At 40.3% G+C, this 19,815-nt stretch overlaps 1 protein-coding gene across 1 annotated transcript in view; it reads left to right on the forward strand.

Moving 5' to 3' along the window:
• Nucleotides 1-7,855, forward strand: part of MAMLD1 (mastermind like domain containing 1) — a 297,545-nt gene extending 289,690 nt beyond the window's left edge. Inside the window, exons 4-5 of the mRNA XM_073543599.1 lie at nt 3,257-3,338; nt 4,734-7,855. Coding sequence (XP_073399700.1) covers nt 3,257-3,338; nt 4,734-5,752 — 1,101 coding nt within the window. The 3' untranslated portion in view covers nt 5,753-7,855. The remainder of the gene's footprint in view (nt 1-3,256; nt 3,339-4,733) is intronic.
• The last annotated feature ends 11,960 nt before the right edge of the window (nt 7,856-19,815 follow it).

Raw genomic sequence — 19,815 nt, forward strand, 5'->3', positions numbered from 1 at the left:
TGTTGCTTCACTTTTGGTCAATTCCAGTGGTAAAGTGAGCAGTTCCCAAACTAAGAGCGATATTAGGAAGCTAAGATAGCATAGTGGAGCCGTTGATGGCTGTCAGTTTATTTGTATCTGGTGATAATATATAATATAATTATCGTCCCTATTGGTAAAACACGCAGCATTGGGTCCGTATACTAATAACGGATATATATTGAGGAGGCACAAGAGTTAACAAATGACCTTCTGGTAGCGTCTGCGGTAGCAGAGATGTCTCCCCATGCTGACCACACAAGGCTACAGTGACCTTCTCCGGGGAAACAACTGAAAGGCAGTCACCAGGTATAAAGAGCAGACGCGTACATCTCACCTCCAGATATACATGTTTGCTGCCATCTGCGGAGGAGGCTATGGTTGGCTGTTACTGAGGTGATGGGGACCCATCAAAGGTATGATTCACTAAGGGTGGTTTCACATTAGCGTTTCAGGGTGCAGCGACGGCCTGCGCACGGCCGCCGCTAAGCCCCGCCCCTGCCGCGCCTCCTCCGGTAGCTCCGCCTAGGGGCGCATGACGCTGCATGTGTCTTGCGTCCCCTATCTTTATCACTGGGGATGCAGGCCGTGCACAGTATGCGTTGGAGGCGCATACGTCCTTTTGACGGTGCGCCGACCAGCGCCAAAAGCAACCTGTTGCAATTTGTTTTCGCTCGGCGCACCGTCAAAAGGACGCATGCGCCGCCAAACGCATGCTGCGCACGACCTGTGTCCCCAGTGATAAAGATAGGGGACGCAGGACACATGCAGCGTCATGCGCCCGTAGGCGGAGTTACCAGAGGAGGCGCGGCAGGGAATGGGGCTTAGCGGCGGCCGTGCACAGGCCGTCACTGCGCCCTGAAACGCTAATGTCAAACCACCCTAAGTGTTATGGTCAGAATCTAAGATGAGAACAAAATGAGCACATACCCTGTAATAAGTAAGAAATAGTACATATAAATAACATAGGATGCTTAGTTAACATTGCTTTCATCAAAAAAGCATAAAAGCCATCCCATCGCGACAAGGTGAACCCAATCGGGAAAGTACCTATCTGCAGAGGGGTGGCTGCACAATCGGGACCCCATCCTGCTCTACCCTTCTCTAGCCAGACATCTGCTGATGCATGAGTTAGTTAACATCCTGATTGGGTCACCTTGTCGTGGTGGGATGGCTTTTACGCTTTTTTGATTAAAATAGTGTTAGCTAAGTTCCCTATGATATTTACATGTACTATTACTATTTATTTACTCACTACAGGGTATTTGCTCACTTTGTTTTTATCTTAGGTTCTGCATATTAAATGGCCATAGTGTGAATGCACACCTATGCATTGCACTTATACCAACATATTCTCTGGCTCATTTGTTTAGGTTTTGGTCAAGTGCTATGCTCAGTAGACATGTTCCTTCCACTAAAATGCCTTGTGGGGATTGGGGACCAGTTTTTGAAAAGAACCGTGAGGCAGTGCCTTGGACAGATTTGTCACGCCATAGCATTGGAATTGAAAGTTCAGTAATTTTTTTTTGATACTGTAAGAAAACGTCCAAGATCTCCTCACTTTGACATTGTTTTTCGCCATTTTTGGGGAATATTATGTATGCACATCATGTTAATTAATTAATTTATTTTGAGTGTGGAAATGATTGTATATAATAAGCATTTAATGTGAATCTGTCACATTGTACATGCTGTCCGATCTGTGAACAGCACAGTATAGAGAAGGAGAAGCTGAGCAGAAGGATATGTAGGCTTTTCAAAAAGATTCAGTAGATTCCCTGGTGTCTGTATGTATAAGTCCAGTCCTACTAGTGATTGACAGCTGTATCTGCAGTGATTGACAGCTGTATCTGCATTCAGAGTCATACAGAGAAGACTGTCAGTCACTGAATAGGACCGACCACTGGACTCATGCATACCAATCAGGGATTTTACTGAACCTTTTCCCATAAAAATGTTTATCAATCTGATCAGCTCCTCTATAACATTCTGCCTGCAGATCAGAGACCATTTTCAATATGACAGGTTCTCTTTAAAGTACCAGTTTGCATTTTTTTATTTCACCACAGGAGTGGTATTGATAATGTATGTTCCCTATGTATAGTAAAATACCTACTGTTTCCAGTCCCTATCCGGCATCTTTTGACCACAGCTCTGACTGGCCAGAAGTCACTGCTAACGAATACCATCTCTCTTAGGGCTCGTTCACCCAACCATATTTTCGGTCCCAGTGTTGCCCATGGAAAAAAGGACAGCATTCGGACTACTGTTATTCAATGTAGCAAGTCCAGATGAACAATATTTTTTCACTGACCAAATCCGCTTGCAAAAAAATCTCTGCATGCGCTAGTTTATTTCGGAAATCGGATGAGACTCATCCATTCAATTCTGTGTGAGCGTAAAAAAAAATCCGATACCATAAGGATCCACCGTATGGCAACTGATTATTACAGATACACCAAGGAGAAAAAGAGCAACAATGGTTTGAACGTTTGGCTTTCAGGCTCCATCTCACCATCCGCTATTGCTTTGAATGTGAGATTACCATAATTTTATATAATTATTATTATTTATTATTATAGCGCCATTTATTCCATGGCACTTTACATGTGAGGCGGGGTGTACATAATAAAAAACAAGTACAGTAATCTTAAACAATACAAGTCACAATTAGTACAGGAGAAGAGAGGACCCTGCCCGGGAAGGCTCACAATCTACAAGGGATGGGGGAGGATACAGTCGGTGAGGACAGGTTGAGGTCACTATCCAACAGTGAACTAGCGTTAAGAACATTGAACAATAGAAAAAAAAATGTCATTGCGATGTGACAATCGAAATTAAAATAAATATTATGTAATATCCTAAAGCTCAACTTCAAGGGGGAGCAAAATGGAAAACTTCTTTTGCAATTAACGAACCCTAACTTTTTGCTAGTGAAAGCAGAACGAGAATCAGCAGGATACCAGTGGAACCATCTTGGATATGACCACCTAAAGGGGTTTTCTAATCATCACAAGTGTTGTTACATAGCAAGTCACTTGCTACAACTGTAATATACCTTTGTTAAGAAAAAAAATAAGCAAACTAATGCACATTTCTCGATAACTTTTATCCTATTTGTATATTAGGGAAATATACTATATACGGTATATTCTGCATAGTTCAGACTTTCTCTCATTGCAATCTGCAGAGGACTATATTATGATGTGCAATGTTACATGATATTTTTTTATTTCAGGTAAAACCCCGGCCAAATATGATGAGCATGACGTCTGAACAGCGCAGTGCATTTGTAGCTCAACAAATGAACCAATTTCAAAGTAAGAAACCCAAATATTTACCCACAGTCTCCAATATCACTGTAGTCTGAATTATGCATCCACATGTATCTGTTATGCAGGCTTGGACTGGGCCACAGGAGAACAGGAAAATCCTCCGGTGGGCCCCTCTTATATGAGCAGTGCTTGGCGCAATATACATGAGTCACTATGTACAGACAGAGGCAGCATCTTATTCATGTAACAATCTACCCAGCTCATTGTTATATACATCTGTGATTGAGGATGTCACATCTGCATGTAGCTGAACAGTGGGGCCCTGCAGTTGGTTACTGGTGGACCCTTGGCACCTCAATCTGACAGTGCTGTTATATAATCCTATTGTATAAGTGATAGGTGCATGCTGATTCCTGTTCTCCGAGCAGAAGCAGACGATAAATAGAAATATACAGTATATTCTAGTATCTAAACAAAGTCCTTAAATTCAGCAGATGTCCGAGACTGGAGGGCGTAGAGCCAAATCCAGGACTGTCAGCAGTATCTGGGACAGTTGGGACTAGAGAGGAGTGGATGGATTCACAGGTCTCTGGTCCAGAATCCACGTCAGTGGTACCTGGCGGCTTATCGAGAGGCCGCGAATCTCTAAAATTCCCGCATCCCTGGCGCGGCTTCTGATCACCCAGAGCTGGAGCAACATCATCTGCATGTCCTGTTCATCCCTAGTTGGAACCTGTGGATTATTTTTTATTCCTTCATTCACTTACATGCATTTTTTTTAGGCTCCATATAGAAGAAAAGAGAAAAAACAAAGCACCAAAACTGCACAGTTCAGCCACGTCCTTGGGCACACAGCGAGCGCCATTTTGTGAAAGTAGTTTTTATTAAGGATTTTTTACATAAATGGGGTAAAGAAAAAGGGGGGGGGACAGCTCCTTTGTATAAAGTAACACAGAAAAGGAGTTGTTAGTTAAGCAGAAGGCGGTGCTGGGCGGGAAATATAGCAAGTGAGATCAGATTCTTGGAAAAAGCTTCCACACACCGAAAGCACTTAAGCTTAATTTGTTGTAATGACTCAAATTGCAATTACTTGGTAATGGACCAATGGACTGGCTGGTTAAAGGTATGCATGGACTCACCTTTACAAGAGCTACAGGTGCACGCAAACAGTTTGGGTGGTGAAATCCTGATGACAGAATCCCTTTAATATCCAATTTCACCAATACGATATAGTGACCCTCTAATCTCCCAGGGATAATGAGGATATCTTGCTGCATTGATCTAGTGATTAATGCTTCTCACTGGTCACATAACATTTCCTTATCTGATGTTAAATTCTAATTATGTTGCAATGGTGATATTATGATATAACTGAGCTGTGTTGATCTGAAAAGTTTCATCCATCCTACTAAATATTTCAACTTGGCCTTTGTATTGCAGATATCCCGCAGTCTATCCGTACAGACTGTGTTCAGCCTATGCCAACGCCTCCCCAAGCTCATCGAATTATCACATCAACACAAGGGATGATTCAGACAAACATGGGTGCTGGAATAACACCAACAACAATGAATCAGAACAGTGGGTCCATGGTTATGATGAACACTGCAAAGCAGCAAGGAATATTTCCAGGATCTTCAGATTTCAGTATGCCACTTAGACAAAATCAAAATGCACTTAGTATGACTGCTGGCTACCAAACCATGCACGGCCAGCCTAACGTCCGACCGGGCATGGCATTATCCGGACATACCACCAGTTCACTAATAAATCATTCTGCAGCTCAACAACATTTACGGCAGTCCAACATATCAAGAATTCCTAATGTCTATGCCAGCCCATCTTCTCAGATGTGGACTCAGAGTGGAGTTTCAAGATTAACAGGTCAAAGCCAAATGGAGCCCAGTTTGCAGCAATTTTCTAACAACCCACTGTTCACCAAACAAAATGTCAGACCAAATATGACAAGCCAGCAATTTTCCCATCAGGGAGTGGTTCCTCCAAACCAGATAGCTCCTGGGGTTCAAATCAGACAAATGCAAAAACTTAGCCTGACCCAGGCAAATCAAGGGGTAGGGTCTCTGAACAACCCTAATATTGGGACCAGCTTGTCCCGGGGACAGATTGCAGCCCTTAATGCTATGAAAGCAATGCCTCAAGGTCTTTCCACCTTTAACCAAATGAACCCTGGTCAACTTGGTCCACCTTCTTATGGGCCAACATCAGTCCAAACACCCGAAACCTTTGATAGGATAAACTCTGGGGCTGAGATGCATCAGTATGATTTTGTTGCAGCCCAAAACAGTTCTGTCCTGTCAGCGAACTGTAATGAAGCCGACTTTATTGACTGTCTAATGAAAGGTGGCGGCGGTAGCAGTAACGATGAAGACTGGCTAAACAATTTGACGATTCTTGATGATATTTTGGGACAGCACAATCAAAACTCTGGTCCTGTGTAGCCCTCCCAGCAAACAAACCGACGTGGAATTCAATTCTTTCGAAAGACTTGCAATCAATTGTTTGAATAGTGACGTTAACCCTTCGGTTAATATCGGCAATTGTTTTCTGCCCCTTGTATATATTTAAATATTTTCTAAATTATGTTTTTTTTCCAACAATTAATAGAAGTATTGCTACTTCTGTGCGTGACTGTACATAAAATTATAGCATAATGTTTTGTTACATTATAGAGTTTTCATTTTTAACACCTTGTTTTAAATATGCAAATCATTAGTTTCAGTAATACTATGTATTACAGTATGAAAAAAATTGTTATGTTTTTTGACATAACAAAATGTAGGGGGGTGACAAAGCAAACTGAATGCAATGCATGCCCAGTTGCCCACATATTACAATAATACTGAAAATTTCATGATAATATGGCCCAAAAATAAAATCAATGAAAACCAAAACAAAAACTTGTAGCAAGAATTGACTAATTTAAGCATACAGGGTTGCCAACCTTCCATTATGCCCTATTAGCACATGTTAAGCTGATTAATTGAGGCCCCTAACTGGAACTTGCCTCTAACAGCTGAAGCTCAACACTGGGTTATATAGTCATCATCAGCTGAGATCACTCGATCACTCCATTTATTTCAGTGGCTTCCATGTGGGGCTTGTCATGAGGGAACCACCAACATAAAAAAGGGTTATCTTTTTAATTATAGGATTAAAAATAAATTGCACCTTTAAATGTTACCATAATAAACAAGCAGGTGTTTAAATGAAAAAGCCCATCCTTATGCCAATTTATATCCAAACCCCTAGTTACTTTTACAAAATCAAACTGGCTGTAAATATTTTTCTATAATAGTCCTGTATCTTTCTGAAATCTGACCCATAGGTGCCAGATGATCCTCAGACCACAGGTGTAAAGCCAGCCATACACATTTGATGACTGTCAGTTGAAAGACACCACCACCACTGATCTTGGCCAATTCTCCTATACCCATGAGCGCTTGTTCGACCAATTGCTCCTGTGTTCCCTATGAGAAAGCCGCCAACTGACACATCAGCTTATCTCCAGGAGAACAATGCTATTGTCACTCCAAAATCAGATATGGAAGATCTACATCTACCCAAACCATGAGTTGGCCAGTGCCCCCACACTTTAGACCAGTGTTTCTCATCTCCAGTCCTCAAGACCCACCAACAGGTCATGTTTTCAGGATTTCCTTAGTGATGGAATTAATGCTTGAGCAGGTGATGAAATTATCACCTATCTAATACTCAGGATATCCTGAAAACTTGATCTGTTGGTGGGTCTTGAGGACTGGAGTTGAGAAACGCGGCATGAGACCATCTACAGAACCTGTCGATGTTGGCAAATTGTTTCAACATTAGTCTAATGTGTATGAGGGCCTTAACTGGAAACCTCTGGATCATAGTGCAAACTTTTTGATAGGCCTCTGAATTAACATGTGCCATCTATAATACTGGAGTATTCTTATGTGGCCGAGTACGTTCAGCCCCCTTAGGCCGCAGAGCCCAGGTATGAGTGCTGCTATCTTTGCGTACCCTGTGTAGCTATGCACCGGGTACAGAACCATTTGCTACCTATGTAGAGAATGAAAATAAACCACAAAGGTGACATTGTCCACCAAAATATAATCAAATGCCCTTAGGGTTATCAATGAATTAATCAAATATTCTGCCCCATTATCCATTTGTGTAAAATATAAGCGGAAAACACATTGTTGGTTTGCACACCTCTGTAAATATTTGTAGTATAAAGGCGACTGGTTCCTGAGTTTAAGGCTTTTTCCCAATTATGTTTTACTGAAAAAACTGTTTCAACGAAAAAGCCTAGACATGGATTTTGTCAATTTTGTCTATGATGTTTTCTGTCAGCTAATATTGTCTGATGTATATTTAAGAGTCTGTTTATAAGAAAATCCACTGTACTGTAAAACCTATAAATGTTCATACTTTTTGTGTAATCATATTTTAATAGTCACACCATATTTCTGTAATGCATTTGTAATATAATGTCTGCATCAAGCACAGAATCAATGATGTTTTTCTTCATACCATAATAAAGAGCCAGGGAAATAAATTGATTTTGTTATTTAATGATAAAAATTCCTTTCGGAGGTCAATTAATAGACGAAGACATGAAGAAATTTTCTAGGAAGTGTAAAAAAATTCACCCACTGTTACATCATGGTTAAAATCACGTGTATCGAAAATGTATCAGCTGTTTTGTTTTGTTTTTTTTTTTACCCTCCCTAATTTTCTGTGTAGCCATAGTCGTGCATGTGAGCAACTTGCACTAGGTGCGGAAATTCCGCATATAAAAAACACGTGCGTTTTTTGTGCGTTTCTGCAGCGGAAATGCATTAAAAGCACATTTAATCCGCACTGAAGTATGTTAATAAAGTTTTGTCAGAGCTAAATACCAGGAAGTATCAAAAGCAAAACAGCTTTATTTAAAGCATTACACGCCAACGAGAGACAAAAAACGCAGTCAAAAACGCGAAAAAAAGGCATGTAAAAAAAACACAAAAAGGTGATGATAAGGCATGTAAAAAACACAATGAAAAAGCTCAAGTAGCCTAATTTAAATAATAGATGAAGAAATGCTGCAGAAATTCTGCAACATCAAAAACTCTACAAAAACTCATTGTGGGAACGTAGTCTAGTTTACTGGAGTTGTGAAACATTAGAAAGCATGCGCAAAACCCATAACCTATGGTACAGAGCCATGTGCATGCCTGACCGCTTCCTCTTTAGGGTTTATTCACACAGTTTTTTTTTACAAGGATTTTGAATAGGATTTTACTCCAAATTCTATACTTAACAAATGCTTCAAATACTTTTTTTTGTAAGCTTCCTATTGGTTTTACTGGGAAATGGGCAAAAGAACATGAAAAAAACAGTTCTGTGTGAACTAAAGGAGCTTTTTCCATTAAAATCAGTTGGGAACCTATACCAAGATTTTTTGACACAGTTTTTAATGTGGGTTTAGGAGCAGACTCTATTCTAAATCCTCATAAAAAAAATATGTGAACGTATTATTACAGGTCCTATAACGAACAGCAATAGGTGAGATAGGTGAGTAATATAAAACTTAAAGGGGGTATTCCCATCTTCAAGATCCCATCCCAATATCCCAATATGTAGTAGGTGTAATAATAATTATAATATTAGCAGATACCTCCAGTTAGAAATGTAGTATAGTTTTTCTGATTCGCTATGTCTCTTTCCTCATGTGCAGGCATTGCAGGACCTTAGGTATCCATGGTTACGTCCACTGATGAAGTGACAGTATGCTAGTTGCTAGTGGTTGTAGCCATGGATTCCTAAGGTCCTGCAATGCCTGCACATGAGGAAAGTGACATAGTGAATCAGAAAAACTATACTACATTTCAAATTGTAGGTATTTGCTAATATTATTATTATGACTATTACATATTGGGATGGGATCTTGGAGATGGGAATACCCCTTTAACTAAATATATATAAGATAATAAGGTGCTGCCTAGAAAGAGGACAGATTCTCCAGCCCAGGCATAAGTGACCTTATTTGTTGGTGGACGGAGGTCTGTTTCTCTTAATTAAAATCAAAAATTTGATCCTCACTGCCCTTCAGTAAGGCTTTCTAGTTCATAATAATGAAAAGTGCTGTGGTGTTGATCCAGTAAAACAGAATAGGACAATAGTCAATCATGTGTGCAAAGGTCCACCACAATCGAGGAGACAACTGTATCCTAATGCTGAATGGTTTTTAGGACAGTTGATTGTTAATTAGGCCTCTTTCATACTCCAGTCTTTTGACGTCAGTCCCAAACCGTCAAAGTGTGAAAAACGGATCCGTTGCAGATTAGCAAAAAACTGATGCACCGGATCCGTTTTTTGGACGTATCCGTTGCAGCAGCAAGTGTATGAAATTTAAAGGAACAGAACTCTGGAGAGAGAGAGAGACGTGGACGCTGAAATAACAATGGATCCATCAAATAACGGATGCAAAGGATGACCATCCATGCATGTCTATGAGAAACAAAAACAGATTCCGCCAAAAAAACCCAGATCTGTTAATTTAAAAAAAGGGTGAATTTCGACTGACGTTAAAAAACTGAAATGTGAAAGAGGCCTTAGCTGTTAATGGCATAGATGTCATCACAAGTCATTTATTCTTGTAGAAAGACCAAAATCTCTCAAGTGATCAGCTGACAGTGTGCAAATTGCCTCTTCAGAGAGAAAGAGGACTTGAACTCTATAGCGCCACCTGTTGGTAGTAGCGATCCTACAAATCACAATCAACCCTTTAACGAGTCTTGTAATATGACAGGATAAAAGCCAAATCAGAATCTCAGTTTGCAGACAGTGTTTCGGGCTATTGGCCCTCGTCAGTGCAAAGTATGAGAACTGATTGGGCTAGGTGAGAGGCTCTGGACTGAGGTCTAAGGGGTAAGGTTTCTCCTTGTGGAGAGTGACATACCAGCTTTGGCTTGTCAAGGTAAGGAGGATTATTCGGCATGCAATGCTCCTCTGGGAAATTTAACATGCAAAATGCCTCTTCAGAGAGAGAGAGGACTTGCAGCTGACAGTGCTCAGACTCAATGACCACCAGCTAAAGTAACCTGACCACATATAGATAATTAAATCTATGGTCAAAGAATACACATTAGATTAAACCAACGTATAGTCCTTTTTATATGTAGGAACACACTGTTAAAAACAAATAGGAACCTTCTCACTCATTTATTGTTCTTTGCCATCTGTCTGTCCTCTTTCTAGGCAGCACCTTATTACCTTATATATATATTTATTAAAAGTTACGTTTTATATTACTCTCACATATTGCAGTTCCTGATTTGATACAGTGAGATGTCTTTGATTGCAAATGGACTATATTTCCACTAATTTAGATTTTTTTTTTCCAAGAGTCCTATAACTATTATTTGCACCTTCTATCACACATTTATTGTATATACAGGTACTTTCGATATACCATAATTGTCACTAAAAGTAATACCTCTTTAATTTTTAGTGCGGCCCCCGATTAGTTCAGTATGACAATGTGGCCCTTGAACCAACAAAGGTTGTGCACCCCTGCCCTACATGAAAAGGTAGCTGTATATGCCACTCTTAGTTTATAAAAGGCTTTATGACAACTCCATTCAACCCCTATAAGGGTAGTCGTACATACAGTCATGGCAGAAAGTGTTGGCACCCTTGAAATTGTTACAGAAAATGAAGTATTTCTCCCAGAATATTATTATAATTACACATGTTTTGGTATTCAAATGTTTATTCCATTTGTGTGTATTGGAGCAAAAAAAGGCAAACTGGACATATTTTCACTCAAAACCTCAAAAATTGGCCAAACAAAATTGTTGCACCCTCAACTTAATATTTGGTTGCACAAGCTTTTGAATAAATAACTGCAATCAATCGCTTCTTATAACCATCAACAAGCTTCTTACACCTCTCAACTGGAATTTTGGAGCACTCTTCTTTTGCAAACTGCTCCCAGTCTCTCATATTTGAAGGCACCTTCTCTCAACAGCAATTTTAAGATCTCTCCACAGGTGTTAAATGAGATTCATATCCGGACTCATTGCTGCCCACTTCAGAGCTCTCCAGCACTTTGTTTCCATCCATTTCTGGGTGCTTCTTGAAGTATGTTTCGGGTCTTTGTCCTGCTGTAAGAGCTATTTCCTAGGCTTTCTGACACTAGATATTACATTGCAACCCAAAATAATTTGGTAATCTTCTGATTTCATGATGTCTAGAACATAGTCAAAGCATGCAGTGTCAGAGACAGCAAAACAAACCCAAAACATCTTTGAACCTTCATCATATTTGACTGTAGGTACTGTGTACTTTTCTTTGTAGGCCTCATGCAGTTTTTGGTAAATAGTAGAATGATGTTGTCACGAGGATACGGGGACAGAGAGGGGCCAGAAGGTTGCAGCATCCAGTTTCACAAACTCCTGCACTGGTTAAAAAGTACTTCACCATCTTAATAAATAGTGCAGTTTTTTCCTTGCTGGCAGTGCAAGGGTTAATATGTTCAGTTGAAGCTTTTGGAGCTTTCCTACCTGGATTGTCTCAACTGTTCAGTGTTCGCCACTCTCCTCTGCCATATATGCTTGCCTCAGGCACTTAGGAATTGCCAGTGTTAGTTCTTACTGCATGGTTTGGAGATGGAGGTGTAGTTCAAGGTTGGAGTTGGTGTTTGGAGATTTGTTCAGATGATTGTTTCTTGGCCCAGGGGACAGGGATAAACTAGGGTGCCCCTAGTTCTAGGGACCTAGTTAGTGCCCATAGTACCAAGGCATTGCGTGAGAGATGTGCTTTACCAAAAATTTCTATCTTGGTCTCATCTGTCCACAAGATGCTTTCTCAGAAGGATTTTTGCTTACTAACATTTTGGCAAACTGCAGTCTCTGTGTCAGCAGTGGAGTCCTCCTGGTTCTCCTACCATAGCATTTCATTGAATTAAAATGTCGACGGATAGTTTGCACTAACACTGCCTACAGGACAGCTTGTACAGTGGGTACGGAAAGTATACAGACCCCTTTAAATTTTTGACTCTTTGTTTCATTGCAGCCATTTGGTAAATTCAAAAATGTACATTTTTTTCTCATTAATGTACACTCTGCGCAACCATCTTGACAGAAAAAAAACATGTAGAAATTTTTGAAAATCTATTAAAAAAGAAAAACTGAATCATCACATTGTCATAAGTATTCAGACACTTTGCTCAGACACTCATATTTAAGTCACATGCTGTCCATTACCTTGTGATCCTCCTTGAGATGGTTTTACTCCTTCATTGGATTCCAGCTGTGTTTAATTAAACTGATAGGACTTGATGTGTTAAGCCCCCGTTACACACTGCGATATTGCTAGCAATAGCGCTGTAGTCACTGATTTTGTGACGTTGCAGCGATATTGCTAGCGATATCACTGCATGTGATACTTACCTCTGACCGGCTCCCCCGCTGGCTATCGCTGATCGCGCGAGAACCTCCTGGATCATTTCTCGTCGGCCACTTCCTGCTGGGCTTTCTGTGGCGCCGATGAGCAACGCGTGGACGCGGGCGGGAGGACGCAGGATCACCGCGTCTGACAGGTAAGTAGCGATCCCCGACCACCGCTATGTCGCTGGTGAAATCTGCCTGTGTGGCAGCTCACTAGCGACCACTTAGCGATGCACCAGCGATCCTGACCGCGTCATATCGCTAGTCGGGATCGCTGGTGCATCGCTAGGTGTAACGGTACCCTAAAGGCTCACACCTGTCTATATAAAGCCCCCTTCTCACATAGTGAGATCGCTAGCGAGATAGCTGAAGCGTCACGGATTTTGTGACACAACAGCGACCTCGCCAGCGATCTCGCTACATGTGACACACAGCTGCGACCGGCCCCCCCGCTGGATATTGCTGATCGTGCTCAAATGTCATGGGCCATTTTTTCAGAGTCGGCATCTCGCTGGCAAGTGCGTATCGCTGTGTTTGACGCCAACGAGCGACCTCGTTGGCGATGCTGAACTCAGGGACGCAGGCGGGAATCATCTGGAAAGCTGATGTGTTACAAGATACCAACGACCGGCGAGGTCGTTACACGGATCGCCGGATCGTTGCTGCGTCGCTGAAGAGATCTGCCTGCTTAGCAGCTTACTAGCGACCATTTAGCGAGGCACCAGCGATCCTTACCTGGTCGTATCGTTGTCGGGATCGCTGGTGTGTCGCTAAGTGAAACGGGACCCAAAGACAACAGAGCATGTCGACCAAATGAGATTAATGAGGTCAATTGAACTTGCCATGGAGCTCAGAGACAGAATTGTGGCAAGACACAGATCTGTCCAAGGTTACAAAAGAATTTCTGCAGTACTCAAGGTTCCGAAGAGCACAGTGGCCTCTGTAATCCTTAAATGGAAGAAGTTTGAGACCACCAGAAGTCTTCCTAGACCTGGCCGTCAAGCCAAACTGAGCAATTGTGGGAGAAGAGCCTTGGTGAGAGAGGTAAAGAAGAACCGCAAGATCACTGTGGCTGAACTCCACAAATGCAGTGGGGAGATGGGAGAAAGTTCCACAAAGTCAATTATCACTGCAGCCCTCCACCAGTCAGGCCTTTATGGCAGAGTGGCCCAATGGAAGCCTCTCCTCAATGCCAGACATATGAAAGCCTGCATAGTTTGCTAAAAAAAAAAACCATGAAGGACTCCCAGACTATGAGAAATAAGATTCTCTGGTCTGATGAGATGAAGATAGAACTTTTTGGCGATAATTCTAAACAGTATGCGTGGAGAAAACCAGGCACTGCTCATAATCTGCCCAATATACTCCCAACAGTGAAACATGTGTGGTGGCAGCATCATGCTATGGGGGTGTTTTTCAGCTGCGGGGACAGGACGACTGGTTGCAATTGAAGGAAAAATGAATGGGTCAAGTACAGCGATATCCTGGATGAAAACCTCTTCCAGAGCGCTCTGGACCTCAGACTTGGCCGAAGGTTCACCTTTCAATAAGACAATGACCCTAAGCACACCTAAAATAACAAAGGAGTGGCTTCAGAACAACTCTGTGACCATTCTTGACTGGCCCAGCCAGAGCATCTCTGGAGAGACCTTAAAATGGCTGTCCACCAACGTTCACCATCCAACCTGACGGAACTTGAGAGGATCTGCAATGAAGAATGGCAGAGGGTCCCCAAATCCAGGTGTGAAAGAATTTGTTGCATCATTCCCAAGAAGACTCATGGCTGTACTAGCTCAAAATGGTGCTTCTACTCAATACAGAGCAAAGGGTCTGAATACTTATGACCACGTGATATTTCAGTTTTTCTTTTTAACCCCTTACCGACATCTGGCGTAATAGTATGCCGATGTCGGTATCCCTCCCTTTGATGTGGGCTCCGGCGGTGAGCACAGATCTTTTCTGAGACATATCAGCGTCACAAAATCAGCGATTTCGCTAGCGAGATCGCTGTGTGTGACGTGGCCTTTAAGGGTGCCTTTAGATAGCTGTCAGACGAACACTTATTATATTCAAATCAGAGTTCAGTTTACTTTAGTCTAATGACTATAGGGGCCTTAATTTACAGCAGAGGTAAACGCTTTCTAAGATATAAAAGTTATGGATACTATCAGTAACATTGTTTTTTTACTGAAATGCTTTAATTGTCTTCTATTGCCTCTGCGTGGCACTATCTATTGCTGTCTGCAAAATGAGTTATCTAATAATCCGTCAGTAAGCTCAATGGAGAGTTTGTATGGCTTTTATCTGTCTTTTTCTAACCTTTACTTAGCTGGTTTGTTACCACAGCTGAACTTTGATGTGGTCATAAGTCAGCACAAAGGAGCGTCAGGAGAAAAAGACAGATTTGCAGTTTACTCATTCTGCAGCCACCAATGTGCAGGGAAACAAAGAGCTTACTGGAAGCTACCGTAAGTGGTGCAACATTTTTAATTAAATAAAATTGCAAAAAATATTTTTAGCCCAACACATGCATTTAATTTAAAAAAAATCCTAAAAGTGTTGACCTCCTTTATTTCCGATGTACAATGCTATTAGACAACAGTTACTGTTATATGGCAAATTTAATCTTAAACAGGTTGTATTTTATGGGCAATCCCTTTTTTTGTTCAAAGAGTCCCATGATAATAGACTGATCTCTGGATGTCCCTCTGCAGTGACCCACCAGTAATCAGCAGGAATGTGAACTTGGCACCTAGTGCGCAATTTCCCTTCAGTGTCACCTTAGAAGAACTGAAGCATCCATTGAAGCTCAATGAAGTGTCCATTGAAATCAGCCTCTCCATGTAAAGTGCAGCCAAGTTGAGCTATCCAGGGTGAGGACTCCAGACTTGCTGACAGAGGAAGATTTGTGATTTGTGATCCAGCTCTATTCATTTACAATTCTATTACAGAATATTTGAAAAACAATTTACTAAACCGGACAATGAATTTGATTGGAAACTGTACTTTCAACATACTTTGCATAAATAACTAGTAGAGGTGATTTTTTTTTTATTTTTACTCATTTATTAATCTATTAATTCCACAGCACTTTACAGACTTTATCATCACTGCCCCATTGGGGCTCACAATCTACATTCCCTATCAGTATGTCTTTTGAGTGTGGGAGGAAACCGGAGAACCCACAGGAAACCCACAAAAACACGGGGAGAACATACAAACTCCTTGCAGTTGTCCTTGCTGGGATTTGAACCCAGGCTCCCAGGCTACAGTGCTAACCACTGAGCCACCATGAATATAAGGCTCTTTGTAATATATCATATTAGAGAAATGTATTCATACACTGTGAATTTTTTCACATTACACCTGCAAATTTAAATGTGTTTTATTGGGATTTTATGTGATACAGCAACACAAATAAGCAAGTATGTGGCAAGTGTAAAGAAAATGATACATGGTTTTCTAATTATTTTAAAAATATATATAAAAAAAATTGTGACCTGTATTTGTATTCAGCCTCCTGTAGTCTGATACCCCTAAATAAAACCCTGAGTGACCAATTACCTTCAGAAGTCACATAATTAGTAAATTGAGTCCACTTATGTGTAATTTATTCTCAGTATAACTACAACTGTTCTGTGAAGGCCTCAGAGGTTTGTTTGAGAACATTAGAGATAGAGATCAAACAGCATCATGAAAACCAAGGAACACAATAGACAGGTCTGGGATAAAGTTGTGGAGAAGAGTTAAGCAGGGTTAGGTTATAAGAAAAAAATAGACAGGGGCGTAAATATAATAGGTACAGGGGTTACAATCGGAAGGGGGGGTGAAGGCATTGCTTACGACACACAGGTCTCCATAGTCATTCAAGTACTGTGACCCCCCCTCTACAAAAACATATATAATGAATTATAGGTATCATGTATCTAAAGTCAAGTTGCTGAGAAGAGGAGTCCAATAGGTACAGGAATGATATGAATAAGTATCCAATAAGAGGAATATATAATCCACCCTTATCCCAAAATAGCAAAAGGTCCTATAGTTCACATATACATATAAGTAAGGACGAATCAAAGTAAAAGTATATATTTGAAATCAATACCGGACCAACAGTTGAAAGGTTATGTACAGTACCAGGGACAAGTCAGTGCACAGGGAAAAGTGGAATTCCATCATATCTAAACCCATAAAACCTCCCATATAATGCTCATATCCAAATCTCTAATGATAGTAGAGGTACCTGTATATGATGACGTTGATGAATGGGCACCACTTGCGTCCCCTCACCCCGAACGCGTGTTTTTATTTTGGCTACACTAGCGTCCTCTGTTGAATATTCTGCTTTTTTAGTGTTTTTATAAATTTTTTTGTGTCAATAAAAGTTTATTTAGTGGATCTATTCAATATCAGCCTTTTATATATCTAGTCTGAGTTGGTGGTTTGAATTATATCATATGGGAAGGGCCATTTATGATTACATGTGGATATTCATGAGTTATTATCACTAAAGACCCTCAATAGTTGGGGGCCCTGTTGGAGAATTTTTATCGGAGTCCAAACACTTCAATTTATGCCACTGCATACTGAACAGCTTATTCTCAAATGTTTCCTGAATGTACAGTTAGTTGGTTATTCTGTAAGGTGAGGCTTCACACTCTGAGCTATCAGAATTTCTACATGTAGGCTCGTTCTGAGACCAACCAGTAAGAAAAATGTAGGCCGTGTTGATGGACTTCATACTGACACAAACCGCGAAGGGCAATCAAGTTATTATATTGTTAATACCACTACTGAAGATATTTCTCCTTGCATGTTAGCATAACACAAGAGACCAAAGACATGGTTGAATATCAAGAGGAATCAGCAATTGCAAGCCGACATATCTGCTGGCAACAACCAGTAAAATCACGGTGACTGGGTATTTGGTTTCAGAGTGATTGGTCGTCAGATTTAATAGTAAAGGATTGGAGCAAGACCTTCATATGGACATAGACCTATAAATATGAGGTATTGGGCTTCAAAGTCATAATAGACAGGACGTAGATTTTTTTATTTGGAACTGAAGGCAAGAAAACAGTAAAATAGAAGGGGCAAGCTGTCCAAGTAAAAAATATACACAGTTATCGTAAGCACAGTCAATGATTATCAGCTGGGATATTATCATAGTAAGTCAAATACACCTTAAATACTTAGGGCTCATGTTGTATTTAACCTGAATAATTTGTCTTATCACCACAATAAAAATCTGGCCCGGTCTTATTTTTCTGGGAAACTTCCTGATAATGTCACTTACACAAAGATCATATAATGCTTTACTATTATTATTAACTGTTTTCAGGCAACAGCCATTCACCTTTCCTCCCGTATAAATATACCACAAACTTAGATCACCAGGTTAAAGCCCCTACACATTAAACTAATATCAGCCAAAAACACTGATCCATGTCTTTGGCCAACAATTGTATGTGGGAACCCCTTGACAATTTATCTTGGGGAAAATATCAATCTGGAATATCCGATTTTGGATCACTTTGCTCTCCCAAAAATAAGTCGCTGGCAGAAATGTCTGGCAGTGGCTTTCTCATAGAGTACACAAGGACACCCGGTCGATGCAGTGATATTGTTTATGAGAGAGACGGCCAAACATGGTTTAGCCAAAAGTCATCTAATGTGTATGGCAGGACTTACTGTCACATCTGAAAGTATCTTCTCTACTGGGAGAACAAAGTATTAGGCATGTTCACATCAATACACCTGGTTCTTGTTTCTTGGACAGTGGGCTTGAGGGACAGTGCTATTGCCACATAGGTATTAGATTCTCCATGGACCCTATCGAACATTTTAGAATCCTCCAACAAACTTCCTTTGTAAATTTTCAGCTTAAAGGACATCGGATTGGACAAACATGAATACGGATGTTTGTTCTTCATCTAATAAAAGTTTAGTAAGTAAACTAATACGTAGTCCTTTAGTTTAGATTGCCAAAATTTTACTGTTTTAGATCAGTTCATAAAAAATAAGTTTCCCAAATTATTAAAACAATTTGCTAAAATTACAGCGCACTGATGCTGGGCCATGGGGTTTTTTTTATTTCTGCCCATAGTTGTGAATTAGCAGTAGGTGATTTTTTTTTTTTCGCATTTATGACTTTCTATGGAATATAATAACTGGTGCGGACTGGCCCTCAGGCAGCAATATGGTTAAAATTCCCCTTTATAAATGTCTCTTTACTTCCAGGTATCAGTTACATGGTGTTACTTTTGCACCTGCAATAAAGCTCTGCCTGCTAACCTCTGGGGTTGTAGCGTTGGCAGCTGTATAAAAGCACAATTTAATCTTGCTGATAATGTTACTTTGTTGCAATAAACAGATAATAATTTACTGTAACAGCAATAAGGGATTTTTGTGAAAATTAAAAATTAATAAAACATTGTTTAAACGAACCTGTCAGCACGATTTAGCCATGTAAAGTAAAGACATTGCTGGAATGGTGCTGTAATACTGATTATATTAAAACTTTTGGTGAAGAAATCCGCTTTGTGGTTTTTGTTTAATCACCATTTGAAGTTTTCCTCTAATGAGATTTTGGTGCATCGGGGCAGGTATGTGGGTAGGGTCTTCTTTCTTGCCCCGGTCGCTCTGCCTACCTCCTATGTTTCAATGACAGGTCACCGTCATCCAACTATAACCCAGCATCGCAAGTTCATATATTGTCCAATTGCAGTAGGCTCCATTTATGTATAAACTATATCTCAGATTCTCAACCTTTTGTACATGTACATAAAGGAGGTAGGCAACATATTTTAGAGTGTATGTATAAACCTATAAATAACTTATCAAAGTACAAAACAATACAAAAATGCAAAGACATATGTTAATATCTAAAATAATTGGTATTGTATTAATTACAAAAAAACACAAAATCAAAAGAAAGCAATAAAACCCTACATACATCACCAAAAAGGGACAGTATGGTGATCTTTTTACCATTGGTTACTGTGTTTGATTTTTCATGAAATGTGTATGATTTGTAATTTATTATGTCTGGAATTCCACAATGTGACTCCGCACTGTCCATTTTGGGGTTT

Source organism: Dendrobates tinctorius, unplaced genomic scaffold (assembly GCF_039654945.1).
Source record: "Dendrobates tinctorius isolate UK_male_01 unplaced genomic scaffold, ASM3965494v1 ptg000133l, whole genome shotgun sequence".
NCBI classification, from domain to species: Eukaryota; Metazoa; Chordata; class Amphibia; order Anura; family Dendrobatidae; genus Dendrobates; species Dendrobates tinctorius.